The sequence below is a fragment of the Pleurodeles waltl genome, chromosome 4_2 (genome assembly GCF_031143425.1).
Source record: "Pleurodeles waltl isolate 20211129_DDA chromosome 4_2, aPleWal1.hap1.20221129, whole genome shotgun sequence".
NCBI lineage: Eukaryota > Metazoa > Chordata > Amphibia > Caudata > Salamandridae > Pleurodeles > Pleurodeles waltl.
Genome location: NC_090443.1, coordinates 983,395,174 through 983,421,336, shown reverse-complemented (window position 1 = coordinate 983,421,336; position 26,163 = coordinate 983,395,174). Strand labels below are relative to the sequence as shown.

The following is a 26,163-nucleotide window of genomic DNA, read 5'->3' as shown; positions in this document are numbered from 1 at the left end:
CTGAAAACTAGAGACCTAGGGGAATCCAAGATGGGGTGACTTGTGTGGCTCGGACCAGGTTCTGTTACCCAGAATCCATTGCAAACCTCAAAATTTGGCTAAAAAAACACGTTCCTCACATTTCTGTGGCAGAAAGTTCTGGAATCTGAGAGGAGCCACAAATTTCCTTCCACCCAGCGTTCCCCCACGTCTCCCGATAAAAATGATACCTCACTTGTGTGGGTAGGCCTAGCGCCCGCGTCAGGAAACGCCCCAAAGCGCAACGTGGACACAGCCAAATTTTTGAAGGAAAACAGACGTGTTTTTTGCAAAGTGCCTACCTGTAGATTTTGGCCTGTAGCTCAGCCGCCACCTAGGGAAACCTACCAAACCTGTGCATTTCTGAAAACTAGAGACCTAGGGGAATCCAAGATGGGGTGACTTGTGTGGCTCGGACCAGGTTCTGTTACCCAGAATCCATTGCAAACCTCAAAATTTGGCTAAAAAAACACATGTTTCTCACATTTCTGTGGCAGAAAGTTCTGGAATCTGAGAGGAGCCACAAATTTCCTTCCAGCCAGCGTTCCCCCACGTCTCCCGATAAAAATGATACCTCACTTGTGTGGGTAGGCCTAGCGCCCGCGACAGGAAACGCCCCAAAGCGCAACGTGGACACAGCCAAATTTTTGAAGGAAAACAGAGGTGTTTTTTGCAAAGTGCCTACCTGTAGATTTTGGCCTGTAGCTCAGCCGCCACCTAGGGAAACCTACCAAACCTGTGCATTTCTGAAAACTAGAGACCTAGGGGAATCCAAGATGGGGTGACTTGTGTGGCTCGGACCAGGTTCTGTTACCCAGAATCCTTTGCAAACCTCAAATTCTGTCTAAAAAACGCATTTTCCACACATTTCGGTGACAGAAAGTTCTGGAATCTGAGTGGAGCCACAAATTTCCTTCCACCCAGCGTTCCCCCACGTCTCCCGATAAAAATGATACCTCACTTGTGTGGGTAGGCCTAGCGCCCGCGACAGGAGACACCCCAAAACGCAACGTGGACACATCACATTTTTTCATTGAAAACAGTGCCCACCTGTAGATTTTAGCCTCTAGCTCAGCCGGCACCTAGGGAAACCTACCAAACCTGTGCATTTTTGAAAACTAGAGACCTAGGGGAATCCAAGATGGGTTGACGTGCGGGGCTCTGACCAGGTTCTGTTACCCAGAATCCTTTGCAAACCTCAAATTCTGTCTAAAAAAACGCATTTTCCACACATTTCGGTGACAGAAAGTTCTGGAATCTGAGTGGAGCCACAAATTTCCTTCCACCCAGCGTTCCCCAAGTCTCCCGATAAAAATGATACCTCACTTGTGTGGGTGGGCCAGGTGCCTGCAACAGAATAAGGCCCAAAACTTGTAGAGATAGAGGGGATAGCACAGCAAGTTTATAAGGACATATTCTTTTATACATCTTTAGACTGACTCTGCTTTGGGGACCCACATAAGTGAGGTGTCATTTTACTTGGGAGACTAAGGGGAACACTGGGGAGTAGGCATTTTGTGCTGGAGTGGTGATCCTACGAAGAAAAGTAAGGAAAATATGCTTTTTAAGCACATTTTGAGGTTTACAGAGGAGTCTGGGTAAGAAAATGTTGGGGGATCCACGCAAGCCACACCTCCCTGGACTCCTTGGGGTGTCTAGTTTTAAAAAATGTCTGGGTTTGGTAGGTTTCCCTAGATGAAGGCCGCACACAGGACCAAAAACATAGGTGCCCTCTCCCCCCCAAACACAGGTAGTTTTGTAATATATCGTTTTGATGTGCCCACATATGTCTGTGATGTGCCAAACACTAAAATTTTGAAAAGAAACACACTTAGGTTATGTGAAAAAGACCCCTCACCCACCAACCAAGTTGGTGGCATGCTTCATCATCGGGGTCCCACCTGAGGCACCTAGCGTGTCACAGGTGTGCTGCGACGCCTGATTACAGCGGAGCAGGTTTTGTCATTTTTACCACACATACTGGTTGGATTTGGCACGTGGGTGAGTGATGGTTCAGTGGATCAAATTTTACTAACAAGAGCTTTCACAAAAATGAAATGCACTGTTAGTAACTGAAAGGCAAAAAACTGAACCAATGACTCACAGCTTGTGAGCTGTAAAGCCGCGACAAGGCACCAACCGCTTTACAGTCCATTCACACAACTTTCATACATGACACACACAAGGCCATTCACACCGCCAGCCACGGGCCCAACACATTACAACACTCACATTGACAGACAGCGCCACTCAAGGGCCCATCACTTACATACGCCCACATGCCTGATACAACAATCACACCAGCTGATGGGAGTGTGTGGACTGGTGTTTGGCTGGCAGTGTGTTGCAGTAGCCAACAGCAAGTCAATATGTACACTCTCAGCCAAGCCCCACTCCACACACAATGGCAGCATTTATTATTATTTTTTTTTAAACAGAGGAACCCCTAACTAAGTAGAAAGAATTACAAAACTACAAACACAAAAGCTCTAACTAAGAATATGACAGAAATGCTAACCATGAAACTAAACACATGAAAATACAAAACAGACATGAGTTTACACTCATGGTTGTTCCCAGAAATTCTTCTGGGTGTGGTAATTCTTAAAACAAGCACTGACACACAGCCCAGGCTTTGAAGGACAATCTGGGCAGTACATTCGAGTCTCCCTCCAGATACCTCTTCGAAAACACACTCTACATTTCTTAGCTGGAAAGTCTTTTTTGGGTGTGGGAGGAATGTGCTCAGCAAAGTGGCGATCTTTCAATCTAGCCACATCCTCCACCACTGCTTCTCTAGGAACTCTGGCCTGTTCCACCACAATAAGGCTCTCTATCACTGACTCCTGAAATTTCACAAATGTCATCTTTGACTCTGGAGACCTATCCCTAAACACAATAAAAGCATTGAAGGTTGCTAAGTGGAAGAGGTGAAGTGCTAACTTCTTATACCAAACGTAAGACTTACGAATAGCAGTATAAGGTTCCAACCTCTGGTCAACTCTATCTACACCTCCCATGTGCTTATTATAATCTAAAATGCACACAGGTTTGCGCACTTCCGCAACCTGGCCCCAAACAGTCACAGGGGAAGTACTCTCATCATGGATGGTACTTAGCATGTAGACATCCCTCTTGTCTGAAAATTTCAAAGCTAGCAGCTCCTCGTTCCGCAAGGCACAGCACTGTCCTCTCTCAAGTTTTTTACAGACAAGCTCCCTTGGATAGCCTTTCCGGTTAGAACGGATTGTGCCACAAGCAACTGTGTCCACTCTAAACAATTCCTTGAACAATTGCACACCAGTGTAGAAGTTATCTACATACAAATGGTGACCTTTGTTGAACAGTTGTCTACCAAGATCCCACACAATTTTCTCAGTAACTCCAAAAGTGGGAGGACAACCAGGGGGGTCAATATTAGAATCCCTACCAGTGTACACACGGAAACTATACACATATCCTGTCCTACTTTCAGACAGCATATACATTTTAATTCCATATCGTGCCCTTTTGCTAGGAATGTACTGCCTAAAAACCAAACGACCCTTGAAGAGGACCAAAGACTCGTCCACACTTAACTCTTTGCCTGGAACATAGACCTCCGAAAACCGATCTACAAAATGATCAAGGACAGGCCTAATCTTAAAAAGACGGTCACAATCTGGGTGATCTCGTGGCAAGGCTAATGCATTGTCAACAAAATGCAGCATCCTAAGAAGAAGCAAATACCGATTACGACCCATGGTCGCTGGAAATATAGCTGTTGCCATCAAGGGACTAGTAGACCAATAAGAAGCCAGTGACGGCTTCCTTATCAACCCCATCAAAAAAGTCAAACCCAAAAACTTTTTTAACTCCTCCAAATTTGTGGGAATCCACTGGGCAGCTCTAGAGTGTGGCCTAAGTCTAGCAGCGTTGTCCCTCAAATGCTGCTCTGCATACAAATTAGTCTGCTCAACAATCTCTTCCAAAAACATATCATCCATGAATAACTCAAAGAAATTGATAGGCATAAAGTTCTCTGTATTGGCGTTACACCCCGGGAGAACAGTAAAGGCAGGCAATTCTGGCTGCTCCATGTTTGGGGCAACCCAGACATCAGGTCTTATAACGGGAAACCTTTCAGCCCCAGGTTGCTGCACTATTGGCACATCAATGTCCTCCTCTAAAACAGGCCCTTCATCTGCACTGAGTGTGGTTTCATCATCAGAAGATTCCCCTCCAACAGAAACATCACTGCCAGAATCTCTGACTTCCTCCTCTGCCTCAGATGCAGAGTCCGTCTCATAGTCATGATCAGACTGTGACTCAAAAAGCATACCAACCACCTGCTGAGCAGTCATCCTGCGGCTAGCCATGATCTCTCCTGCTAAAATTAACTGGACAAATTCACCACCAACAACCAGCACTGTGTAAGACAAGTAACAAAGTGTAGCTTTGTTAGTAAGAGTTATAAACTCAAAAACTATACCGCTCACTTGCCTGAAAAAGCTTGATTCACCAGCAACTACACAGCAATCACCAATGATATCCCACAAAAAATAAAGATAGAAAGGCAAATTAGAAATAAGACAAAACAAATATCATTGTGCACAAACCTAAGGACAATTTCACACACAATCCTGCATTTAGTACACCCCCTACAAACATGTCATTCATGCATGGCAACAATACTCCTTTGGAGTAAATTGTTTTTACTTACCTAAAACATGCAACTGTGCAAACTGCAGGTCAACCACTGCCAAAACCGCAAGGAGCCACAGAAAATAAAGCAAAAGCTTTGAACTAGAACAAAAAGGAGGAAAACATTTTTTATCACAAATGCAAAGACTTCTTCAGTTGACAAACACCCCACCATCAAACATTTAGAAATTGGTGCCTAAGTGGATTCTGCCATAGGGGCAGATGGGCCTACTACAAAAATAGGCCTGTCTGCCCGCCCCAAGGAAGCCAGAAAATACCTTTAGTAGTGTGTCCCCATGGAGAGCGACCCTTGCCAAAGGGGACAGCCCTCAAACAAACAAAAAAACACACACAACACTATCCCTGGTGCCTAAGTGGCTTCTGCCCCCCTTGGGGGCAGGTGGGCCTAAGAAAATGGGCCCATCTGCCCCCAGGGGGTGTAGAAATGGCCAACAGGCCAATGCCCCCCTTGGGGGGGTGCCCCGTGACCAAGGGGACGCCCCCCCACTAAAATAAACAAATTAAAAAAAATCCCTGGTGTTCTAGTGGTTTCTGCCCCCCTTGGGGGCAGACCAGCCTAAAAATAATAGGCTGATCTGTCTCCAAGGGGTGCAGAAATGGCCTGGGTACATGTGCCCCCAAAGTGTGGGGGCGACCCTTGCCCAAGGCCCCCCCCATCCAATAACACACACACACACACACACTATCCCTGGTGTCTACGTGGCTTCTGCCCCCCTTGGGGGCAGGTGGTTCTAAACAAATAGGCCCATCTGCCCCCAGGGGGTGTAGAAATGGCCAACAGGTCAATGCCCCCCTTGGGGGGGCGCCCCGTGACCAAGGGGACGCCCCCCCCCCCACAAAAATAAACAAATACAAAAAAATCCCTGGCGTTCTAGTGGTTTCTGCCCCCCTTGGGGGCAGACCAGCCTAAAAATAATAGGCTGATCTGTCTCCAAGGGGTGCAGAAATGGCCTGGGTACATGTGCCCCCAAAGTGGGGGGGCGACCCTTGCCCAAGGCCCCCCCCATCCACTACACACACACACACTATCCCTGGTGTCTACGTGGCTTCTGCCCCCCTTGGGGGCAGGTGGGTCTAAAAAAATAGGCCCATCTGCCCCCAGGGGGTGTAGAAATGGCCAACAGGTCAATGCCCCCCTTGGGGGGGGTGCCCTGTGACCAAGGGGACGCCCCCCCCCACAAAAATAAACAAATAAAAAAAAATCCCTGGTGTTCTAGTGGTTTCTGCCCCCCTTGGGGGCAGACCAGCCTAAAAATAATAGGCTGATCTGTCTCCAAGGGGTGCAGAAATGGCCTGGGTACATGTGCCCCCAAAGTGGGGGGGCGACCCTTGCCCAAGGCCCCCCCATCCAATAACACACACACACACTATCCCTGGTGTCTACGTGGCTTCTGCCCCCAGGGGGTGTAGAAATGGCCAACAGGTCAATGCTCCCCTTGGGGGGGCGCTCCGTGACCAAGGGGACGCCCCCCCCCCACAAAAATAAACAAATAAAAAAAAATCCCTGGCGTTCTAGTGGTTTCTGCCCCCCTTGGGGGCAGACCAGCCTAAAAATAATAGGCTGATCTGTCTCCAAGGGGTGCAGAAATGGCCTGGGTACATGTGCCCCCAAAGTGGGGGGGCGACCCTTGCCCAAGGCCCCCCCCATCCACTAACACACACACACACACACACACACACTATCCCTGGTGTCTACGTGGCTTCTGCCCCCCTTGGGGGCAGGTGGGTCTAAAAAAATAGGCCCATCTGCCCCCAGGGGGTGTAGAAATGGCCAACAGGTCAATGCCCCCCTTGGGGGGGTGCCCCGTGACCAAGGGGACGCCACCCCACAAAAATAAACAAATAAAAAAAATCCCTGGTGTTCTAGTGGTTTCTGCCCCCCTTGGGGGCAGACCAGCCTAAAAATAATAGGCTGATCTGTCTCCAAGGGGTGCAGAAATGGCCTGGATACATGTGCCCCCAAAGTGGGGGGCGACCCTTGCCCAAGGCTCCCCCATCCACTAACACACACACACACACACACACACACACTATCCCTGGTGTCTAAGTGGCTTCTGCCCCCCTTGGGGGCAGGTGGGCCTAACAAAATAGGCCCATCTGCCCCCAGGGGGTGTAGAAATGGCCAACAGGTCAATGCCCCCCACAAAAATAAACAAATAAAAAAAAATCCCTGGCGTTCTAGTGGTTTCTGCCCCCCTTGGGGGCAGACCAGCCTAAAAATAATAGGCTGATCTGTCTCCAAGGGGTGCAGAAATGGCCTGGGTACGTGTGCCCCCAAAGTGGGGGGCGACCCTTGCCCAAGGCCCCCCCCATCCACTAACACACACACACACACACACTATCCCTGGTGTCTAAGTGGCTTCTGCCCCCCTTGGGGGCAGGTGGGCCTAACAAAATAGGCCCATCTGCCCCCAGAGGGTGTAGAAATGGCCAACAGGTCAATGCCCCCCCACAAAAATAAACAAATTTTAAAACATCCCTGGCGTTCTAGTGGTCTCTGCCCCCCTTGGGGGCAGATCAGCCTAAAAATAATAGGCTGATCTGCCCTCAAGGGGGGCAGAAATGGCCCTAAAAGACATGCCCCCCAAAGGGGAGCGACCCTTGCCCAAGGGGGTGCCCCCCCCATCCACTACACACACAATCCCTGGTGCCTAAGTGGCTTCTGCCCCCCTTGGGGCAGATGGACCTAAAAAAAAATAGGCCGATCTGCCCCCAAGGGGGGCAGAAAAGGCCAACAGTTCTCTGCCCCCTTGGGGGGGGGGCGCCCCTTGCCCAAGGGGGCACCCCCCTACACATAAATGCACATAAAAATATAAATCCCTGGTGATCTAGTGTTTTCTGCCCCAGATCTGGCTAAAAAGTAGCCAATCTGCCCCCAAGGGGGGCAGAAATGACCGTAAATGATTGCCCCCCAAAGGGGAGCGACCCTTGCTCAAGGGGCCACTCCCCGCGTGCCAGAAACAGTTTCCAAATACATAAAAATAAAATCCCTGGTGTCTAGTGGGCATTCCTGCTGCCCGATCGCAATGCGATCGGGCAGCAGGAATGCTCAAAGAGACACCGGGGGAAAGGAAAAGCCTTTCCTTTCCCCCGGTGCCTCTTTAGCCCAAACCCCCCACCCACCGGGAAGAGGAACTCACCTCTTCACTCCACGCCGCACAGGAAGCAAATGGCTTCCTGAGCGGCGATATCCCCATAATGAAGTCAGCGCGCGATCGCGCGCTGACGTCATTATGGAGGGGTGGGGGGTGGAAGGGTAAGGGCTTTCCCTTCCATCCCTGACTTTGGGGGGTGGGGGGAAGCACACAGAGGGAGCGAGAGCGCTCCCTCTGGGCTGTGTGCCGAGGACGTAGTGGTTTACGTCCTCGGCACAGCAGCACTGTGCCGCAGGACGTAACCACTACGTCCGCGGCACAGAAGGGGTTAATGTACAGAGCTATAGCTCAGTCGACCCCGAACATGAAGAAGTTGGCAACAGAGAGCAGAAATACCCTACAAAGAATTTATAGGTTCAGGCCTCAAATAGTAGCACTATCCCCTCATGTGATATAAAATGTAAAAGTTTTTTTAAAATAAAATAATTCATTAGTTTTAAGTACAGATTATCAATTTATCTTAGTGTAAAGGTCACATCAGCTTGTTTCTTATGGATCTGCCATGTCATTTTCCTTCTGCAGTGGTCTCCTTCCTCTATATCCCAGGTCAGTGGCTGGCCCACTACAATTCCCTGTATGTTTGCCATTGCTGCATATCTGTACCCACTTGTTGGGGCATCCCCTTTCCTCGTAGACAGGTCTCTCCGCCAAGAACAAGATGTAAAAGCTTGGTTTCATTCAGCATAGATCGCATAGGTTCGAGCTTGGAGTAGCAAACTCATCTCTCAGGTTACACACTTCTGAACATCTGAGGCCTTAGCCAGATGTGCAACCCCCTGGGGTACACCCTGCGGCCAATACTTAACTAATTAAACATAGATCACCAAATGTATTGGCTAGGATCACAAGACTGTTAGGTACATGACTGGCTTCTGAATTAAAGCTAATGCTTAAAATAATTTTTTTAAACTATTATTATTATTAGTTTTTTTTTTCTTACCATGCCTCTCTTCTCGCTTTCTCTTTCTTTCTCTCTTTCAACACTCTCTCCCTTTTGGTGCCTCTCACTCAAAGGGGTGTCTGTAATCCAAAAATTAAGATGTAAAACTGTGTTTCCTTGCAAGCAGAACACCCTCCTAAATAGTTGGGTTAGCTTGCTACAATCTCCCGTGCAAGAGGCCCTTTTGCATAGACAGCTCACCATAGATGATTTTGACTAGCCTAGAATGACTGTTTAACCTTTTGTCGTTCTGGTTGAGGTTGAATCATTGGCATTTAGAATATCTGTTCCATTCCCTTATTGTAGGTGAGTCTTGGTTGATGGAGAACCAGTTCTCTAAGTAAGGCTTACCTTGGTAACAATCTCATCTAGTGTCGTCATCAGGTGGTGCCACTTGGGGACTTCCTCTCGGATCCTTTTTCTCTTCCGTGTTGGGCACCTCAGGGGACTGCCTGTAGCCCAACTCTTTTTAATATCTATGTCACCCTCCCCCCCACTGGCTAATCTCATCCGCAGCTATGGTTTTGCGGTAATTTCCTACACTGACAACACACAAATTGTGGTGTCGCTATCATATGAGGTTGAAGAGGTGGCAAAAATATTTCCATTTAAATGGCCCACATTGGGAGCTGGATGCAAAGAAACAAAACTAAATTAAACTCAGAGGTTTTACTGTTTGGGAACGGTTCCACCTTTTGGAACACTTCATGGTGGCCATCCAGTCTTGGTTCGCTCCCCTCCCCAGTTTAAACGTCAAAAAAATCTGGGTGTCTTCTTTGACACTAAATTATGTTTTTCAGACCAAATCAATCAAACCACCTCCTCTTGTTTATTCCTGCTTAGGATTTTAAAGAAGATCTTTCCCTTCTTTCCCCTAGAACTACAAAAAAACAGTCATTGTGGCACTTGTTACCTCAAGGATTGACTATTACAATGCTTATATAGCGGAACCCAGAAGCACCTCATAAAAAACTTCAGGTTCTTCAAAACACAGTTGCCAGGTTACTTCTGAAAATTCGTAAATTTGCCCCCATTTCCCAGTCCTTGCAGAACCTTTACTGGTTAGCCGTTGGGGAAAGGATTAACTTCAAAGCATTCATTGTGTATGGTGCACAAAGCTCTTCACCAAGTGGGACCAGAATGTTTTCAAAATATCTTTTTCTGGCACTCAGCTGGCCGGCTACTTAGAACAAGCTCTGCTATAGTCTAGTGGTGGTCCCCAAAATAAATAAAGCAAGATGAGGTGACAGGAGTTTTTCGTTTGGGGCCATCAAACTTTGGAATACTCTGCCGCTGAATTAAAGATCTCAACCAAATCTGCTGCAGTTCAGGAAAACATAATAAACCTGGCTTTTCTCATTAACATATTAATAATTATATTTACTGTTGACCAGGCTGCAGGTGATTTTTCTTTAGAATGCTAGCGCCAAGACACCCTCGGTTAATCGCGAGCTGTATAAGCCTATTTACATTACATTACAATTTTTACCAAGACAATGCTTTTTTTAAGCAAAGCCAGACTTGGCTGGGTTTTTCGCATCTCCGATAATCATTTTGATTTCTGTTTTCCCAAACACCACCCTCAATCCTTACTCAGCGAAGGAAAATAAATTAATAAGAGGCCGCTAAGTCCTCTTCTCGGCTCTGGATTGTAGCTTTGTCTGATAAATTCAGATAATTAAAAAGTTTCAATTTTCAATGTGTTTATAGGTTAACAATGAAGAAAACAAAGACCTCATCAAGAGACACTAAAAAGAGTGCGCTGGCTCTTGAGGAAGAGCCTGACGCTCCAGGACAGACTGAAGGGGACTCTAAAGATGGAGCCGGTAAGTAACAGAACATCACGTCAGGTAGGATCTAGAGTGAAAGATAGTTTTGTCACATGTAAAGTATTCCTGTGTTAAAATCCTGCTACTCTGCTTTTGATCTTTGGATGATGAGCTGGAAGTCAATTTTGAAGGCATGGCAGTAAGTGGCACAAACATTCCACACAGGGCGACCAAGCCCTTCATCTCCAAGCCCCCGATTCCAGACCAGGCTGTTGGCAATTAGACATGTTTCTTGATTGGCTATTGTTTAAAGTTCTCTGGACAATGAGTTGGTAAGCTCAGTCAAGCTATAGGAGATCTGTCTCTCGTGCGAGCAGTACTTGCTGTTCCTCTAGTGCTCTTATTACTTGTTTCAGCACAGAAGCTGCTTAGTGTGCACTGAGTCTCTGTTCTCCCTTCTCAGCAAGCATGAGGTATATTTCAGGCTTTACTCTTTGAAGATTAAATATGCGATTTTTATTGCAAGTTGGAAAGACTATTCCCACAGAAGCTTAATTCCTTTGTAGTAGAGATTTGTGTGCATCCTGTTTCTTGAAGATCTAATTCACAGCAGTGCTGACTTCACTAGGTAGTCTTCCAGTTTCTTTAAAATCACTACCAGTGGCGCAATAGTAGAATATTTCATGAAGACATATAAAATTGAGGGCAATGTAAATCACGTGACATTACATTTTTTTTATTAGTATGCCTTGAAAGAACAGGAACTGCGTGGAAAGATGCAAAACCGCTTTATCCAAGGTGCAGCAAAGCAGATTACTAACTTCCTTACTTTGCCACCCGCCTCAATGAGAAGATCATCTTCTAACTATCCTAAATACCACACACATGGAGGGTGGCTGAGGCATTAAGATGGCGGACACACCTTAAGAGTGCTCTGGACCCCTCCGTCATCTGCCTCTCTCCGCAGCCCAACAGAGGGAAATTTTTGGGTGCCTCCAACCCCCTATGATTCGAAGGCCACTGTTGAGCCACTTCTCGGTGGTGAACGAGCGGTGGCGGCTCACAGGTGACATTTCCTCGACCCACAGCACACTCAGAGACAAAATGGCAGCCAGGGGGTCGAGAAGGCCTGGGTTGCCAGATTCAGGGCCGCGGGCAACGCAGAAGAGGTGAAGCAGCGGCCGGGGGGTGACCGCGCAGCCCACGTGAGGAGCCCCGGGGTGCGGCATGGGATCCCCCTTAGATGCCCTGTTGCTGTGGTGATCTCTATGGAGGATGTGAGATAGTTGTGAGGAGGCCCAAAAGAAGTATCAGTCATTGGGGGTGACTCCCCCTCCCGGGTTGAAGCTGAGACAGCTTCACTACTTCAGGCAGCATAACTGGGGTAAACGCACAGCTATTATCCTGGATGGGGCAAATGGGGAGGGCCTGATCAGACTCCCTGAAACGCGACGAACAGAAGCACATCTGGCTGCTGAGTGCCACCCTCCCTGGGAACCAGGGAGCCAGCTTTGTCTTCCGGACTCAGCTGCTTGTGCTATCACAAGACATGTGGGCTGAGCAACTGCATTGCGGCTTCAAGGAGACCTCAACATGAGCAAGGACAAAACACAACACTCCTCAACCGCCAAGACATGTATAGATCAGTCACCACTGGCCCTCTGGCAACCTCCATAGGGGGAAACAAATCCAGTATGAGGAATCGGCCATTCGAAGAGCTTACGATGATCCTCCAGGCGATACAGACTTCAAGCGAAGCGGTTGAAACAAAGTTTGGAGAGGTTAGAGTGTATGGTGCGCTGGTGCGTCAAGACCTCCGTAACAGCCAGGCTCACGGAGGCCGAAATAAGACTTTCCGATGTCGAAGATGAGGTGAAAAATCTTAAATCTCAGGTCTCAACTCTTCTAGCGCGCTTGTCTGAACTCCACCAGCGAGCTGAAGATGCAGAAAACCAGACAAGACAATACAATGTGCGCATAATTGGCATCCACGAAGGCCTGGAGACTCAACCTATGACTGACTATTTAGAAAAGTGGTTTGAAACCTGGGTGCCCCTGACTCGCCTGTCACCCTGGTTTGCAATCAAACGGACCCACCAGGGGTTGACAGTGCGGCCCCCACCTTGTGCCCCAGACCAGTGATTGTCTGGTTCTTCAATTTTCGCAACAGGGATGCAGTCTTGCAAGAGACCCGAACCAGAGAAGATCTCCAATGTGGGAATGCTAAAGTTCTGCTTTTCCCAGACTACACAAAAGTGGTCCAACAACAGCGCAGGTCATTCCTTGAAGTTAAGCAGAAACTCAGGGCGCTGGGCCTGGCCAGTCGACTCCTGCTCCTGGCCCGCCTTAGAGTGATTGATGGAAACAAATAATGTTTTTTTGAGACACCGACATCCACATGGGAATGGCTTACAGAGAACCATCCGGTGGCCTGCCCGAATGTCCCCCATCTTCCAATGCTGGGGCGAACCAACGTCAGGCTGAGACTACACCCAAGACTCAAAAGAAACGCACCCACTCTCTGAGGCATAGGTCTGCTCACCGGACACAGTCCGCATCTCCACCATCACGGCCCCGGGGGGGTGAGGGGCTCCCCGATGGCGACAGCCAAGGGCCCAGCTGCCGCTTCAAAGGCTCGAGACATCACACCAGAGACTCGGGTGGAAAAGCCCTCGCCTGAAAGAATGACCTCGAGCAGTGACACTAATCTTTCCTGGAGTCCCACACTTTGACATACCTTGTGCACCCAGGGGCTGGGCATGCTGGAATGCACTGTATGAATATCCTCGCTGTTGGGGCAATCTGCTAGGCAATTTGATCCTAAGTTATGGAGGGGTCGACCAACATCCGCTAATTCAATGTTATGATTTACATAGAAGGGTTTTTATGTAGATGTGACAGATGCTTCTGGGGGGAAGTATGGGGAGGGGAGGGTGTTGGGGGGAATGGGAACCTGTTTTTGGAACTGTTAATACTTTTGTTGGTTGGGATAATGATTGAAAAACGTGTTGTACCTTTAGCAGGCATAGGCAGGCATAGGCACACACTCACAAGGGACAGGCACCAGGTATTGGCGCTTTTAAATCCTAGATGGATACATAGACCTGATATACACGGATAGAACAACACTGGGAGATAGATCGCTCCCTGAGAACAAAACATTGACTGGAAAATTTGGCAATAGGCCCCTTCAAGGTACTATCATTGAACGTTAACAGTCTCCAGGATAAAGTGAAACAGACGGCTGTGCTTTCCTTTGTCCACTGCCACCAGCCAGACGTACTCCTGCTCCAGGAAACCCACCTTTTGGAAGAGCAATGCCCCTTTTTGGCTTGAAGAGGTAACGATAGGATCTACCATGCTGGTTTCACCCAGGGTCTAGGGGTGTTGCGATTCACCTGCAGCGCCCCTTTCCCATCGTGGTCTATCGGGTGGAGAGGGATAGACAGGAAAGGTTTGTGGCATTGACGGGTGCGCTGGAGGGAAATGCAATCAGTCTGGTTAGTGCGTATTCCCCCACCCTGCGGCCCAACAGAGTTTCTGTATCTAGAGGTGGGTCTGCCCCCCAGCTTTCACACTGGTTGGTGTTCTTGGGACTGTGTGATATGTGGAGGACCTGGCACCCGAACACTAGGCAATTTACACACACGTCTGCTGCGTATCATATACAATCCAAAATAGATCTTATCCTGATGCCGGCCCCTGATTGTGGCCTCCCCTCACACATACAAATCCTCCCCAGATGTATATCTGACCATGCCCCAATCCTAACTCGCCCCATGTGACGACTCAATGCCTGGCATCTACAAGACAAATCAAACATTCAACACCTGCAGACTGAACTACAGACATACTTCACCACGAACAATGGCTCAGTTTCATCCCCGGGAGTCCTTTGGGCCGCCAGTAAGGTAGTGTAATCAGTCGATGGAGGCAGCAGAGTATCTCTGGCAAGCCTCCATGGCCCGAGTTTATAGCTGGGAGGTTAACTCCTTTACTGGTTGGTCTCCCATCAACAACCATCTCAAATTGTGCCCGAAATTATAGATGTGGAGAGTAGACGGATGACCAATATATCTGAGGTGGCTGGTGCGTTCGCCAAGTAGTATCAGCTGTTCTACACTGCATTCCCTGTTGTTTATCCCACCTACTCGACCCAATTTCTCGAGGAGGTGTTTCTCCCCTAACTGCCCCAACCAGAGGAAGTTTCCCTGGATTAACCTATTACCAGCGTAGAAATAGCATCAGCGATCTCTCTGTTGCTACTGGGAAGACCATAGACTCTGGCGGCTTCCCATCTGGATACTACAGGGCCTTTAAGGAGCTATTGACACCCAGACTACTTGCCTTATATAGCGAAGTAGATTGCACAGGCACCTTTATTTGACCTAGATACAGCAACCATAGTGGTCATTCCAAAGACTCAGCCTCCTTCTCAGGCCTGTTCAGACTATCGCCCTATCTCGCTTATAAGAGGAGATGTCAAACCATATGCCTTAAGCGGGTGCTACCTCTGTTAGTCAACACAGATCAGTGCGGTTTCATGGCTAATCGAGGAACACAACATTGTATACGCAGGCTTCAGATGGCCTTGGCCCACTGATCTCAGTTATCTTCATATCTAGTGTTATTCTTTGTGAATTTTGATAAAGCGTTCGACTCAGTGGGCTGGAACTACCTCTCCTTAAAGGATGGAGATGGGCACAGATTCCGAAGACTGCATTGCGCTCTATGCAGATGATGTCCTTTATTTAGTAGACCAAGCCACTTCTGGTCCGCGTAGTCTCTATCTCCTGCGATGTCGTAAGGAGGCATCGGGCATTTGAATGAACCCCTCCAAGTCCATTCTAGTCCTCCTACCTAGCACCATTGTGGGATAGTTTTGCATGGCAAGAGGTAGTACTCATCTGAAAGCTTAGCTTCAAATATCTGGGCATCTGGGTGGCACTCCTCCCTGAGATGACCTGGGCCCTCAATCTCCAACCACTGACTCAGCTCGCTAGTGCAGATTTTTTTAGCTGACGGTCCCTCCCACTGAAAGTCCTAGGTAGAATAGCGCTTTTCAAGATGATGATCCTCCCACGGGTCATATATATTTTTCACAATATATCAACTCCACTGACACGTCCATGGTTTCACACCTTGGTCAGGGGCTAGAACATCCTTTTTGTGGAAGGGCAATAGACACAGATTGGCAATACACCTTTTTCAGAGAGACCAATACGATTGTGTACTGGGGTTGACTGACCTATACCTCTATTACCTGGCAACTCAACTCTTTGTTCCAAACAACTGGTTCAATAAGGGGGGGGGGACCCGGCATATCATCTTGAACTCACAACTCTTAGCTTCCCCCAGATACTAAGCATGCTTTATGGCTCCCCAACCCCTTACGCCATGGTGCCCGGATCTAGGATGGTATTTATGCATGGAGGGCGGCCCTGCGTCATGATCATTGGCTGAATCTCCTGTCCCAACAGACCCCCTTTGGAGGGGTACATGGCTGCGTGAATCAGCTGCATTGGGGGGCTTTGACCGATGGGACCAACTGGGCATAACTCTCCTTGGGGACGTGTGGAGGGGAAGAGACCTACCAGCCATACCACAGCCAGTTCTACAAATACCTCCAACTCCGCTAAGCACTATGTACACATATAACAAACATAAATCCTCTTCTGGAATACAGTCCCCTGGAGGCCAAATTAATTATGGGGGTGCTGGTGAAAGGGGGAATAGCCCAAATATATAGAATGTTGATCAGCAATGCCCCAGGCAACCTGAACCACATTGGACATAAATGGGAGCACTGGTTGGCCCAACTGGAGGATGAGGAGTGGTGCAACGCGCTAATAGCGCCCAGATCTATCACCATGTCCTCCCGCCTCAGGTTAATACAAACATATTATCTGTATGGAGCCTACCTCTCTCCTGCCAGACTGCACTGAGCTGGTTTCCTCCCCATACCCACATGCCCTAGATGTGGAGATGTTCCTGCAGACTTTTACCACATGATGTGGACATGCACATCATTCCATCGATATTATGTCAAGATTCTTGAGGAACTCACTGGGGCGGTGGGCTCGTAGGTTCCAATATCTCCCAAAATGGTGTTGTTGGGGGGTGATGGAGGATGTGGGGTAAAAGAGCTGATCGCTCATTTATAGGTCCTGCTTTATTGGTGGCCAAGAGAGACATTGCGGCAGGCTGGAATAGGTCTGAACCATCGAGTGTATTGAAATGGAGGCGAGGAGTGGACTGGTGTGCACAGCGGGAGAAGTCGGTGTACGAGGCTCGGGGGTGCCCCCGCATACATAATAAAATATGGGGGAAATGGCTGGGCCAAATGGCTTGAAGTGTTTTAAGTGGCATATCCCACCAGGGCTGTTGATACTACCGATTTGCTAACCTGTGTATGTATGGTCTCTGCCTTATCACTAACTAGCGTGACTGATTGTTGATTGACAACTATGTGCAAGCCTTATGTACTGCTATGCCCTAAGATGTTTTTGTTAAAAATTAATTTAAAAAAAGTAACACACATGTATGAGCACAGGACTAGTAATAGTTGTTAAAGCTCAGGTATTCACTTCCAATTTGAATTTGTCATCCCAAGTTCCTACTTCAGTATAATGAAGATTTTAATATAGGAACTCGCATGTCAAGTTTAATTCCGAAGCTAAGTTGGATCTAGTGGAGATTGTGGGGGTTGGGAGTAAAGTGTTCCAAGTGGCTTTCAGGCTTTTGGATCCTGGCAGCTGCTTGGTGAGGCAGAAGATAGATTTCTCATAGTCTAATCATTGACTAATGATTTCAGCTAATTATTATAGTACCTCAGTCTGAGGACAAAAATGATCACAATCCATACTGACCATGGATGCAAGTGCTTTGATGTTACAGTACATTATTTTAATAACTGGATCTCGATTCCATGACATCATTAATCAGGATAAGGAAAGCTATCTAGATGGAGATTGGAAGAAAATCTCTGTCTAGCGTTAGTTGCGTACATAATGAAATATGAAAGCTAAGAGCAGCTATCTAGTTTATTGTTTAATCATAGGCCAGTGATCCCAAGAGGCAATTTTAGCTTCTGCTCGGCCAGCCTTTATTTTGTAACTTGGGCTTGCCTTGTTTTAAATAAAGCATAATACCCCCTCTGCTCATGTAACTGTAATGACAGCTTGGACTCGTGACACCAAACTAGCAGTTGGATCTCCCAGATATTCTTTTAGGTATACTGTCTAAGCTGCCCACCCACTAATATTTTGTTTTTTTAATAGAAACGGGAGGGCAGATCTCCCCATACCACTCCTTTGGTGATGCAGAAGTGGCGGACTTCCGGAAGAATCTGTTGTCGTGGTATGACAAGTGCAAACGTGATCTGCCCTGGAGGAAGTTGGTAAGGCTGCTAAGAAGGCATTTGAGACATCTTTGTTACCTTCGACGAAGAAAAGTGTGTAACGTAATACAGCTTATATTTTTTTGGGGCCTAACTGTTCTTTTACACACCCTTCAGGCTGAACTCCAGCCCCGCTACCCCAATCAGTGCAATTGTGTATTGTTGCAGTCCGCATATTGTGACATCTTAGGCGGTCTCGGTGGCTGGAATCTCGGAGTGGAATGCGGAATGGTACATGGAGGAGATTTCAGCCACTAACAGGTGTCCCAGGCTTCTTCTCTAGTAGGAGATTTATCTTGTTCTCTATATTATTATCAAATAAACCTACCTTATTGAATCCTGATGCTGTTCAGCATGAAAAAGTAGCAGTTGCATTTTTCATAGGAAACTGCTCGACATTTTGAGCTATTCAACAATGGGCGCTTGCAACATAGGTCTAGTTAACCTGAATGTGGTCAGCAGACAGAGGTGTTTTACAGGGTTGAGTATATGATGGTGTTTTGAATACCCTTTCTCTTTCTAACTATGATGGACTATGGTTGAAGATTGTCTGCTTTGCCTCTAAATGTTAGCGTGCCATTACCTTAGCCTGCCAGTGACTGGATTTGTTTGAATATTTTATGTCTTGTTTCTAAATGGCGCATACCATCACCTCAGGCTGTAATTGATGTCAACCACAGTAGTTTGGACCTCTACCCAAGGGGTGGGAGTCCAGCCTCAGTGGAAGACTCCACAGGTTGAGGGTTGTCGCCCCCTGCTGGCTAAGAGCCAGCAGCAGAAAAATAAAACAATACTTCAATATTGGTTTATTCTTTTGCTGCTGGCTCAGCCAGCCTGTGAAGGGAGGGTGGGGCTGGGCCATGGGAGGGGTGGGGGGAGGAGGAATGGCGTGCACTAAGTTCTCATGTGTGTTTGGCCGGCTGTCTTGGGCCGGCCAAACACACATGCTCACTTAAATTTCTCCAACCTGGCTGTGTTGAACATCTGGGCTTTAGAAACTGCGCAGACCGCAGGGCAGTGTCTGAGCGGCAGTCAAAGCCGCTCATCCCAATCCTGACACCACTCTCATGCTAGGTTTAGCATGAGAGTAGCACCAGGATTGCTGGGGAGCCTGTGCCGATGTCCCAGTAAATGCTGGGACACCAGAACAGCAGAGGAGCAAGGCGGCCGGAGTTGGCGGCAGGAAGAGTAAGTGTTTTTTTTATTATTATTATTATTATTATTTGTCCCCCCCGTCCCCTTTGTCCCCCCCGTCCCCATGCCCCCCTGGACATTTGCAGCGGCAGCATCTGCCACCTAGAGCTTTACTTGGTATTTATTTGTTTTAAGATTCTTAAATTGCTCTTACGTGATGGGTTTTGGCCACTTGCAAGCGTGTATAATTGTATGCGTGTACATACAGCGTACATTAAAAGTGCTGTAACTTGCTCATCAACTCAGTCTCCACGGATCAATGGATGCCAGGTCCCCAATCTGTGTTTGCAGATTGTTCAAGACCTGATTAATTGGGTCTGACATGCACAAATTAGCACTGCCTGCAACAATTTAGAACCATAGTGGCCTAATTTTAGACCACATTTTGTAGTATTATTTACATACTTACTACTCAAGTACTACAAAATGTAATTCACAAACCTGCGTTTGGAGACCTGCGCCTCCGCCTCTCCCATCTTTTCCATGCAGCGGTCTCCACTACTTGTGCAAAGATCTATTAACAGTTAGGTCTACATTTTGGTAGTAAATCTGAGAGGCATGTTTGAGAGTGGCTAGAATATAGGGAATACTTTCACTTAAATGGGAGAATTTTAGAGAGGGACATGCAAATATAAACACCCACCCACACAAGAATAAGCCCGTTGCTATTCACAAACCGTACTTCTAAATTTACTACAGCCCAGAATGCCCCCAAACAGTTGTAAATGTATTTCAGCCCAGCCTTGGTGTAAGTCCAGCAGTACACAACAGTGGTAGAATAGAGAGGTAGTGGTTAAATTAATACCATAGATAATAATGTTAAATAAAAGTATAATAAATACAATTATCTTGCCTTTTAGAATAAGTACATAAATGATTTACACACAGAACTAATTAATAATTTGTATGATAAAAATATTTTGTTAAAATTATAATACACCTTAAATCTTTTGTTAAATAATGTTTAGTATTCACAAAGAATCCTACACATAACTTATGAATGTTAAAACACATATTCAATTTAAAAAATGTATTTTTTTTGTTCCATAGAAATATTATTGTAACTATATATTTTAAGTAACATATTTAATACACAGTTAAGTTAATCTGCTTTAACATTTTAATTGTATGAATTCTACTTTTAAAATATAGAAAATTATTTCACAATATTTTATAATAAAATATTTATATTTTTTAAGTATAATACATTTTAATATATACTTTGTAATTTACCATAGCAAGAACTCCATGCCCACGGCAGAGACCTCTGCCTACAAGTGAAAAAAGAGTAGTACATTTCTACCCATGTGCCCTGTTCTCGGAAGCTTCATCGGGGTGGAGACATGTAGTCTGCACCTAGGTGTAAATTTAGACTTGGAAATTGTGAATCGCAAAACGTTTAAAGTTACTGCTAGGTATAGTAGTAGATTTACGCATGTGTACATTTACATTTGTGATGAAGGCCCACAGTCTGCAGTAGCTTTTCTTCTTGTTTGCCCAGGGCTCCACCCTGTTGCGGACTAATCCCCTCCCTTCCCATCCTGTCCTTGGCAACACTAGCTAACTGAGCATTGTGCAGTCTTCTCTGGGGTTATCTTGCTGGCTCACCTATCTTAGTATTGTCTATTTTGTATATTTACATAATCTGTCTGCTCTCGGTTAGAAACCTCATTTTAGCACTGTTTGCAGAGATTACATAGGACCAGTGGTTCTGGGTCAAAGGGCAGGTAGAATTCTTTGCAGAAATGATTTTCTTATATTTCTGTTCTTCACATCCTTTTGATGGTAAGCCAACCTCTATTTTTGTGTTCCGCCCTTCCTCACTCCCTGTTTCACACACCTCCTGGGCCCCAAGGACGTGCCACACAGGATTAAGCTCTGATGATTTTACTTCACCCTTTTCACTGGCCTGTTCTCTGCATCACACTGCTGCACTCCTGAGGTGACCTCCTATGGTAGGGTGTCCTCACTTGGTGGCTTGTCACAATATGCAGGATCCAGCCATGCTGTGTTGGACACCCTGAGGTAAGAGAAATGCTGCCTTGCCCCAAGGGCATACCTGGAATCAACAGGCTCTGCTCCTGATATCTGAGAGCCCATCTTCTGCAAAGGGGAGGTCTATTTACTGGATGACTTCACCACTGGTGTAGTAAGATTTATCCATAAATATTCATTTTATTTCCTCCTTGTAGTTAAAAAGGATTTTTGTCTGCTAGGAAAGATGATGTATCCATGTTAACAGTTGTATTCTTGTGGTTTTCTTGGCTTAGGCGGTGGACGAAACAGACCTGAATAAAAGGGCATATGCAGGTAAGAGTGACTTTAATAATGATGTCTTCAGTGTTGCTGTTATTTGTAGATGCAGTAATGGAGCCATTTTCTGAAAGATGGTGCAGTGCCAGTGTTATCTTAGCCTCAAACTGTTAATGTTAAAGTGATATATTGTTTGTGGTATGGCAGCTCTTTTCTTTGGCGGTGCTTCTTATCTGCAGTGGGTGATTAAACTATGACTACTAGGTGCTTCCTCAGAGGCACTTGATCTATGATTGGAAGTCTAGGCAAGGCTGTATCATTACTTTGACTGAAGACATGAGGATGGCATCATCATCACAATAACTTCCATGTACAGCATAGCAGGAAAGAATGCAAATCAAGGTGAGGGCATATGGTGGTGTCATAATACTCATATCACAGTAACATGGGGCATCTGGTGGTGGGAACACATGCCCATCTCTGTAACCTGTGCCACGTGGAAATGGTTTTGCAGTCTCTCTGCTATAACTCAGGCACTTGCTGGCACAAGGGTGCTTCCAGCTTAGGCATGGGCTAGTGGGATGGCAGCTTCAAATAAACTAACTCAGGCATGGACTTTTGGAAGAGTGTTTTATTACAGTGACTGAGGCTTGTGCTTGCGGGTGTGTTCCCAGTACAGCAACTGGGGCCTGGGCTGGTGGGGAGGGGGCGTCCATTACAGTAACATAGGCAGGTGCTGGTGTGTGAGTGCTCCCACTATAGTAACATAGGCTCATGCTGCCCAGTGGGTGCTCCCGTTACAGTAACATAGGCATGTCCTGGCCCGTGGATGCTCCCATTACAGTAACGTAGGCATGTCCTGGCCTGTGGATGCTCCCATTACAGTAACATGGGCATGTCCTGGCCCGTGGATGCTCCCGTTACAGTAATATAGGCATGTCCTGGCCCGTGGATGCTCCCATTACAGTAACATTGGCATGTCCTGGCCCGTGGATGCTCCCGTTACAGTAACATAGGCATGTCCTGGCCCGTGGATGCTCCACATTCCAGTAACATGGGCATGTCCTGGCCCATGGATGCTCCCATTATAGTAAGATAGTGTTGGACCTGGGATCCTTTTTGCAGGGTCATTCCTAAATGTTTTGCCTTCCTTCTTCTGTTTTTCTGACCTCTTTGTTGGCTGTAGGACTCTAGGCACATTACCACTGTTAATCAGTGCTAAAGTGCCTGTGCTCTCACCCCTAAAACTTGGCATAATTGGATTACACCTGTTTGGCTTGTTTAATTTACCTGTAAGTCCCTTGTAAAGGGTAAACCATATACCCAGAGGCTGTAAATGAAATGCTACTAGTGGGCTTGCAGCGCAGCTTGCACCACCCACAGAACTAGCCTTTTTAAACTTGTATCAGGCCCGCTACTGCAGGGCCCGAGTGTTCAGTTCACTGCCACATTGGCTTGGCATCTAAATTTACTTGCTGGGCCTGGAACTCCCCTTTTACTGCATTTTGGTCACCCCTAAGGTAGACCCTGGGTAGCTCTATGGGCAGGGTACAGTGTACGTAAGAGGAAGGCCATGCCTTATTGTGTGGTCTGTCCTAGTAGACACAAACAGCCTATTTGGTTTCTCACTGCTGTGAGTGCTGCCTCTCTCATAGGCTTGCATTGGAAATGCCCTTCCATATGGCTAAGTGGTGTTTTCTGATCTGTGAGGGGTAGCACAGACATGTTTGGTATGGTTGTAATGGTAGTGAGAAATACTGCTTACTGGCGTAGGTGGATTTTTTATTACCATTGTAGAAATGCCACTTTTAGAAACTGGGCATTTTTCTGTGCTTTATGACTCTGCTGTTTTGCAGCTTGACTCCAATCCGCATCTGAAGTAGAGTGACAGCTGAGCTTTGTGCATACTTTCCAGACATCCATCACACAGGGATGGTGGAGGTGTAATAGGTGTACATCTGCATACTGAGTGGTCTTCCTGGGTTGGGAGAGGTAGAGGCAGGGCGCACTTACATTCGTATAGGCTGTGTCCTGCCCTGACTCAAAGGGCTCATTTACCACTTACTGATGTCTGGAGCCAGTGTAGAGGAAAAGGGCATTCCTGGAACTGGTTAGAGCTGGTTGGACCTATAAGTACTTGGTTGTCCCCCATGCTTTTTGGACTCTGATGAACCAGATGCTGATGAAGGGCCTTGCCAAGAAACCGCCATTGGGAGTGCCATGCTGCTGTACTGACCTCTGACCTGCTAGGTCACAATGCTGTGCTGACCTCTGACCTGCTAGGTCACAATAAGGACTGCCACTGGACTCCAAGGACCCTGATGTGCTAGCCTGCTGATTGCCCCCACCTTTTGTTCTACAGTTGCCCCAGGGGCTGGGTGGTTTGCCCCCGTTTTTCCCTCTGCTTTCCGCTATTTTCTTTTTATTCCTTTTTTTTTAGCACTGGAAGAGTGCTGTCATTTATTATTGGAAGCGCTTGTTGAGCGTTTCACTTCTGGCCAGCATAGTGCATATTGAGCACATTTGGATCTCCCCAGTGCCCCTGGGGCACAAGTAGGCACCTACTGTAGTGCAATCACCCCCACAATATGGGCTGGAGCAATGGATGACCCGGCTATGCACAGTATTGTGTGCGCACTCAGCAGCACGTACTGAGTGTTGGGGGGCGGGGAGGGGTGCGGAGAGGATCACCCGCTCCCTGTTGTCATTCCACCATCACCAAAGGGAATCCCCCTGCAGAGTCCCTCACCTGGGACCGCAGCACCGGAGGAGCAAGTGAGCGCCATGAGGAAACTGAGCCCCCAGTTGGAGGCAGCAGCACTGCGGGTTCGCGGGCAGCGGGTGTGCTACATGTGAGTGTGGGGACCAGTCCAGGACTCCCACACTGAAAAGGAGTGTGAATCGTCCTGCGCCTCAGAGGGCTGCCGCATTCCTGAATGTGGGGGGGTCTCCCCCCTCATAGGGCAGCAGAGTGTGATTCCTCCCACTGTCTTGAGACGGACCACGGGAGAAGTACCGTGATTTACTTTCCTATCACAGCAGAAAGAGCCAAGGGAGGGGTTACCCCCGCCATTCGTGGTCTTGTGTGGCATACCCCACCCCTCCAAAGTATCTTAGAGGCACACCTGTGTTTGGGGGGCACTTTCCTCCTTCTAGCACTAGCGGGATGGAACGGAACCTCAGTGGAGGCCCGGTTCCCGTTGGCGGAGTAGTACCATATCAGGGATAATAGGAGCACAGGAGATCCTGTGTGGATGGAGTACATCCCGGTAACCGCATCTCATATAAGAGAAGCACAGATGTGCTGTGGTTTTCATGTACAAGGGGCTGTGGGGTGATTACCTGTATGCTTTCTCCTATCACCAAGATATGGTTTGCCCTCCGTGTTTTCCCTGCGTTCCATAACCTGTTATGTTATATGTCATTCTTGCCATGTTTGGTGGCATACATATTTCCATGATATATCTGATATGTGTTAGGGAATGGATTATGACATAGGCAATATCGGAATGTTTCTCTCTATGTGCATTCATAATGATGTTTTGGTCTGTGATGTTTTGTGTTTATACAATGCAGTTCATTTTTATATAACTTGTTGTAAATCTCTTTTTTTGGTGTATTTATTTTGTCACTGGGATGTGTGTTGTGCAAACACTTTATAGATTGCCTCTGGAATAAGCCTGACTGCTCGTGCCAAGCTACCAAGGAGGTGAGCAGGTGTTATCTTAGGTGTGTAACTTCCTTGCCCTGACTAGAGTGGTGGTTCCTGCCTGGCTTAGGTGCCCAGGTGCCTACCCCCTAGCCAACACATAGGTCTGTGCTGGCTGGTAGGTGCTCCCATTACAGTGACTCTGGCGTGGGGTGGTGGGGAAGGGGGCCTGATGCTGCTCTCTTTACAGTGTTGTACAGGCATAGGAGAGGATACCAAAGACAGTGTCTGTTTCAGAGGTAGCTGTTGTGAGTTTTCAGCTGCTTTTAGGAAGTGTGGAATGCTTATTTAGCTGCTTCCTGTGGAGGGTGTGGAGGCATATTAGCCTGCTACCGTCAGATGGGAATAGGCTGCCTCCAGTGGGTAGGTGTAGGCTGCTTCCTGTGGATGGGCCTAGGGTGCTTCGTGCAAAAGGGAATAGGCTGCTTCCTGCAGGTGGGAATAGGCTGCCTCCAGTGGATAGGTTTAAGCTGCTTCCTATGGATGGGCCTAGGGTGCTTCCCACAGATGGGAATAGGCTGCCTCCAGTGGATAGGTTTAAGCTGCTTCCTATGGATGGGCTTAAGGTGCTTCCTGCAGATGGGCATAGGCTGCTTCTAGTGGATAGGTTTAGGTTGTCCCCTATGGATGGGTCTACGGTGCTCCCTGAAGATGGGCATAGGTTACTTCCAGTGGATAGGTTTAGGCTGCTTCCTGTGTATGGGCCTAGGGTGCTTCCAGTGGATCGGTTAAGGCTGCTTCCTGTGCATGGGCCTAGGGTGATTCCAGTAGATAACTTTACGCTGTTTCTTATGGATGGGCCTTGCATGCTTCCTGCAGATGGCAATAGGCTGCCTCCAGTGGATAGGTTTCGACTACTTCCTATGAGTGGGCCTATGGTGCTTCCAGCAGATAGGCATAAGATTCTCCATGTTAGGCTGTTTGAGTGGACAATGCTGTACTGCTTCCTATGGATTCACGTTTGCTGTCCTGTGGATGGGCTAGACCACTTCCACTGCATCAGGGCGCCACTCATGTAATTT

The 26,163-nt window shown here is 47.4% G+C and overlaps 1 protein-coding gene across 1 annotated transcript in view; it reads left to right on the top strand.

Moving 5' to 3' along the window:
* MUTYH (mutY DNA glycosylase) overlaps nt 1-26,163 on the top strand; it is a 132,273-nt gene that overhangs the window by 15,108 nt on the left and 91,002 nt on the right. Inside the window, exons 2-4 of the mRNA XM_069232833.1 lie at nt 10,528-10,643; nt 17,867-17,985; nt 21,450-21,489. Coding sequence (XP_069088934.1) covers nt 10,535-10,643; nt 17,867-17,985; nt 21,450-21,489 — 268 coding nt within the window. The 5' untranslated portion in view covers nt 10,528-10,534. The remainder of the gene's footprint in view (nt 1-10,527; nt 10,644-17,866; nt 17,986-21,449; nt 21,490-26,163) is intronic.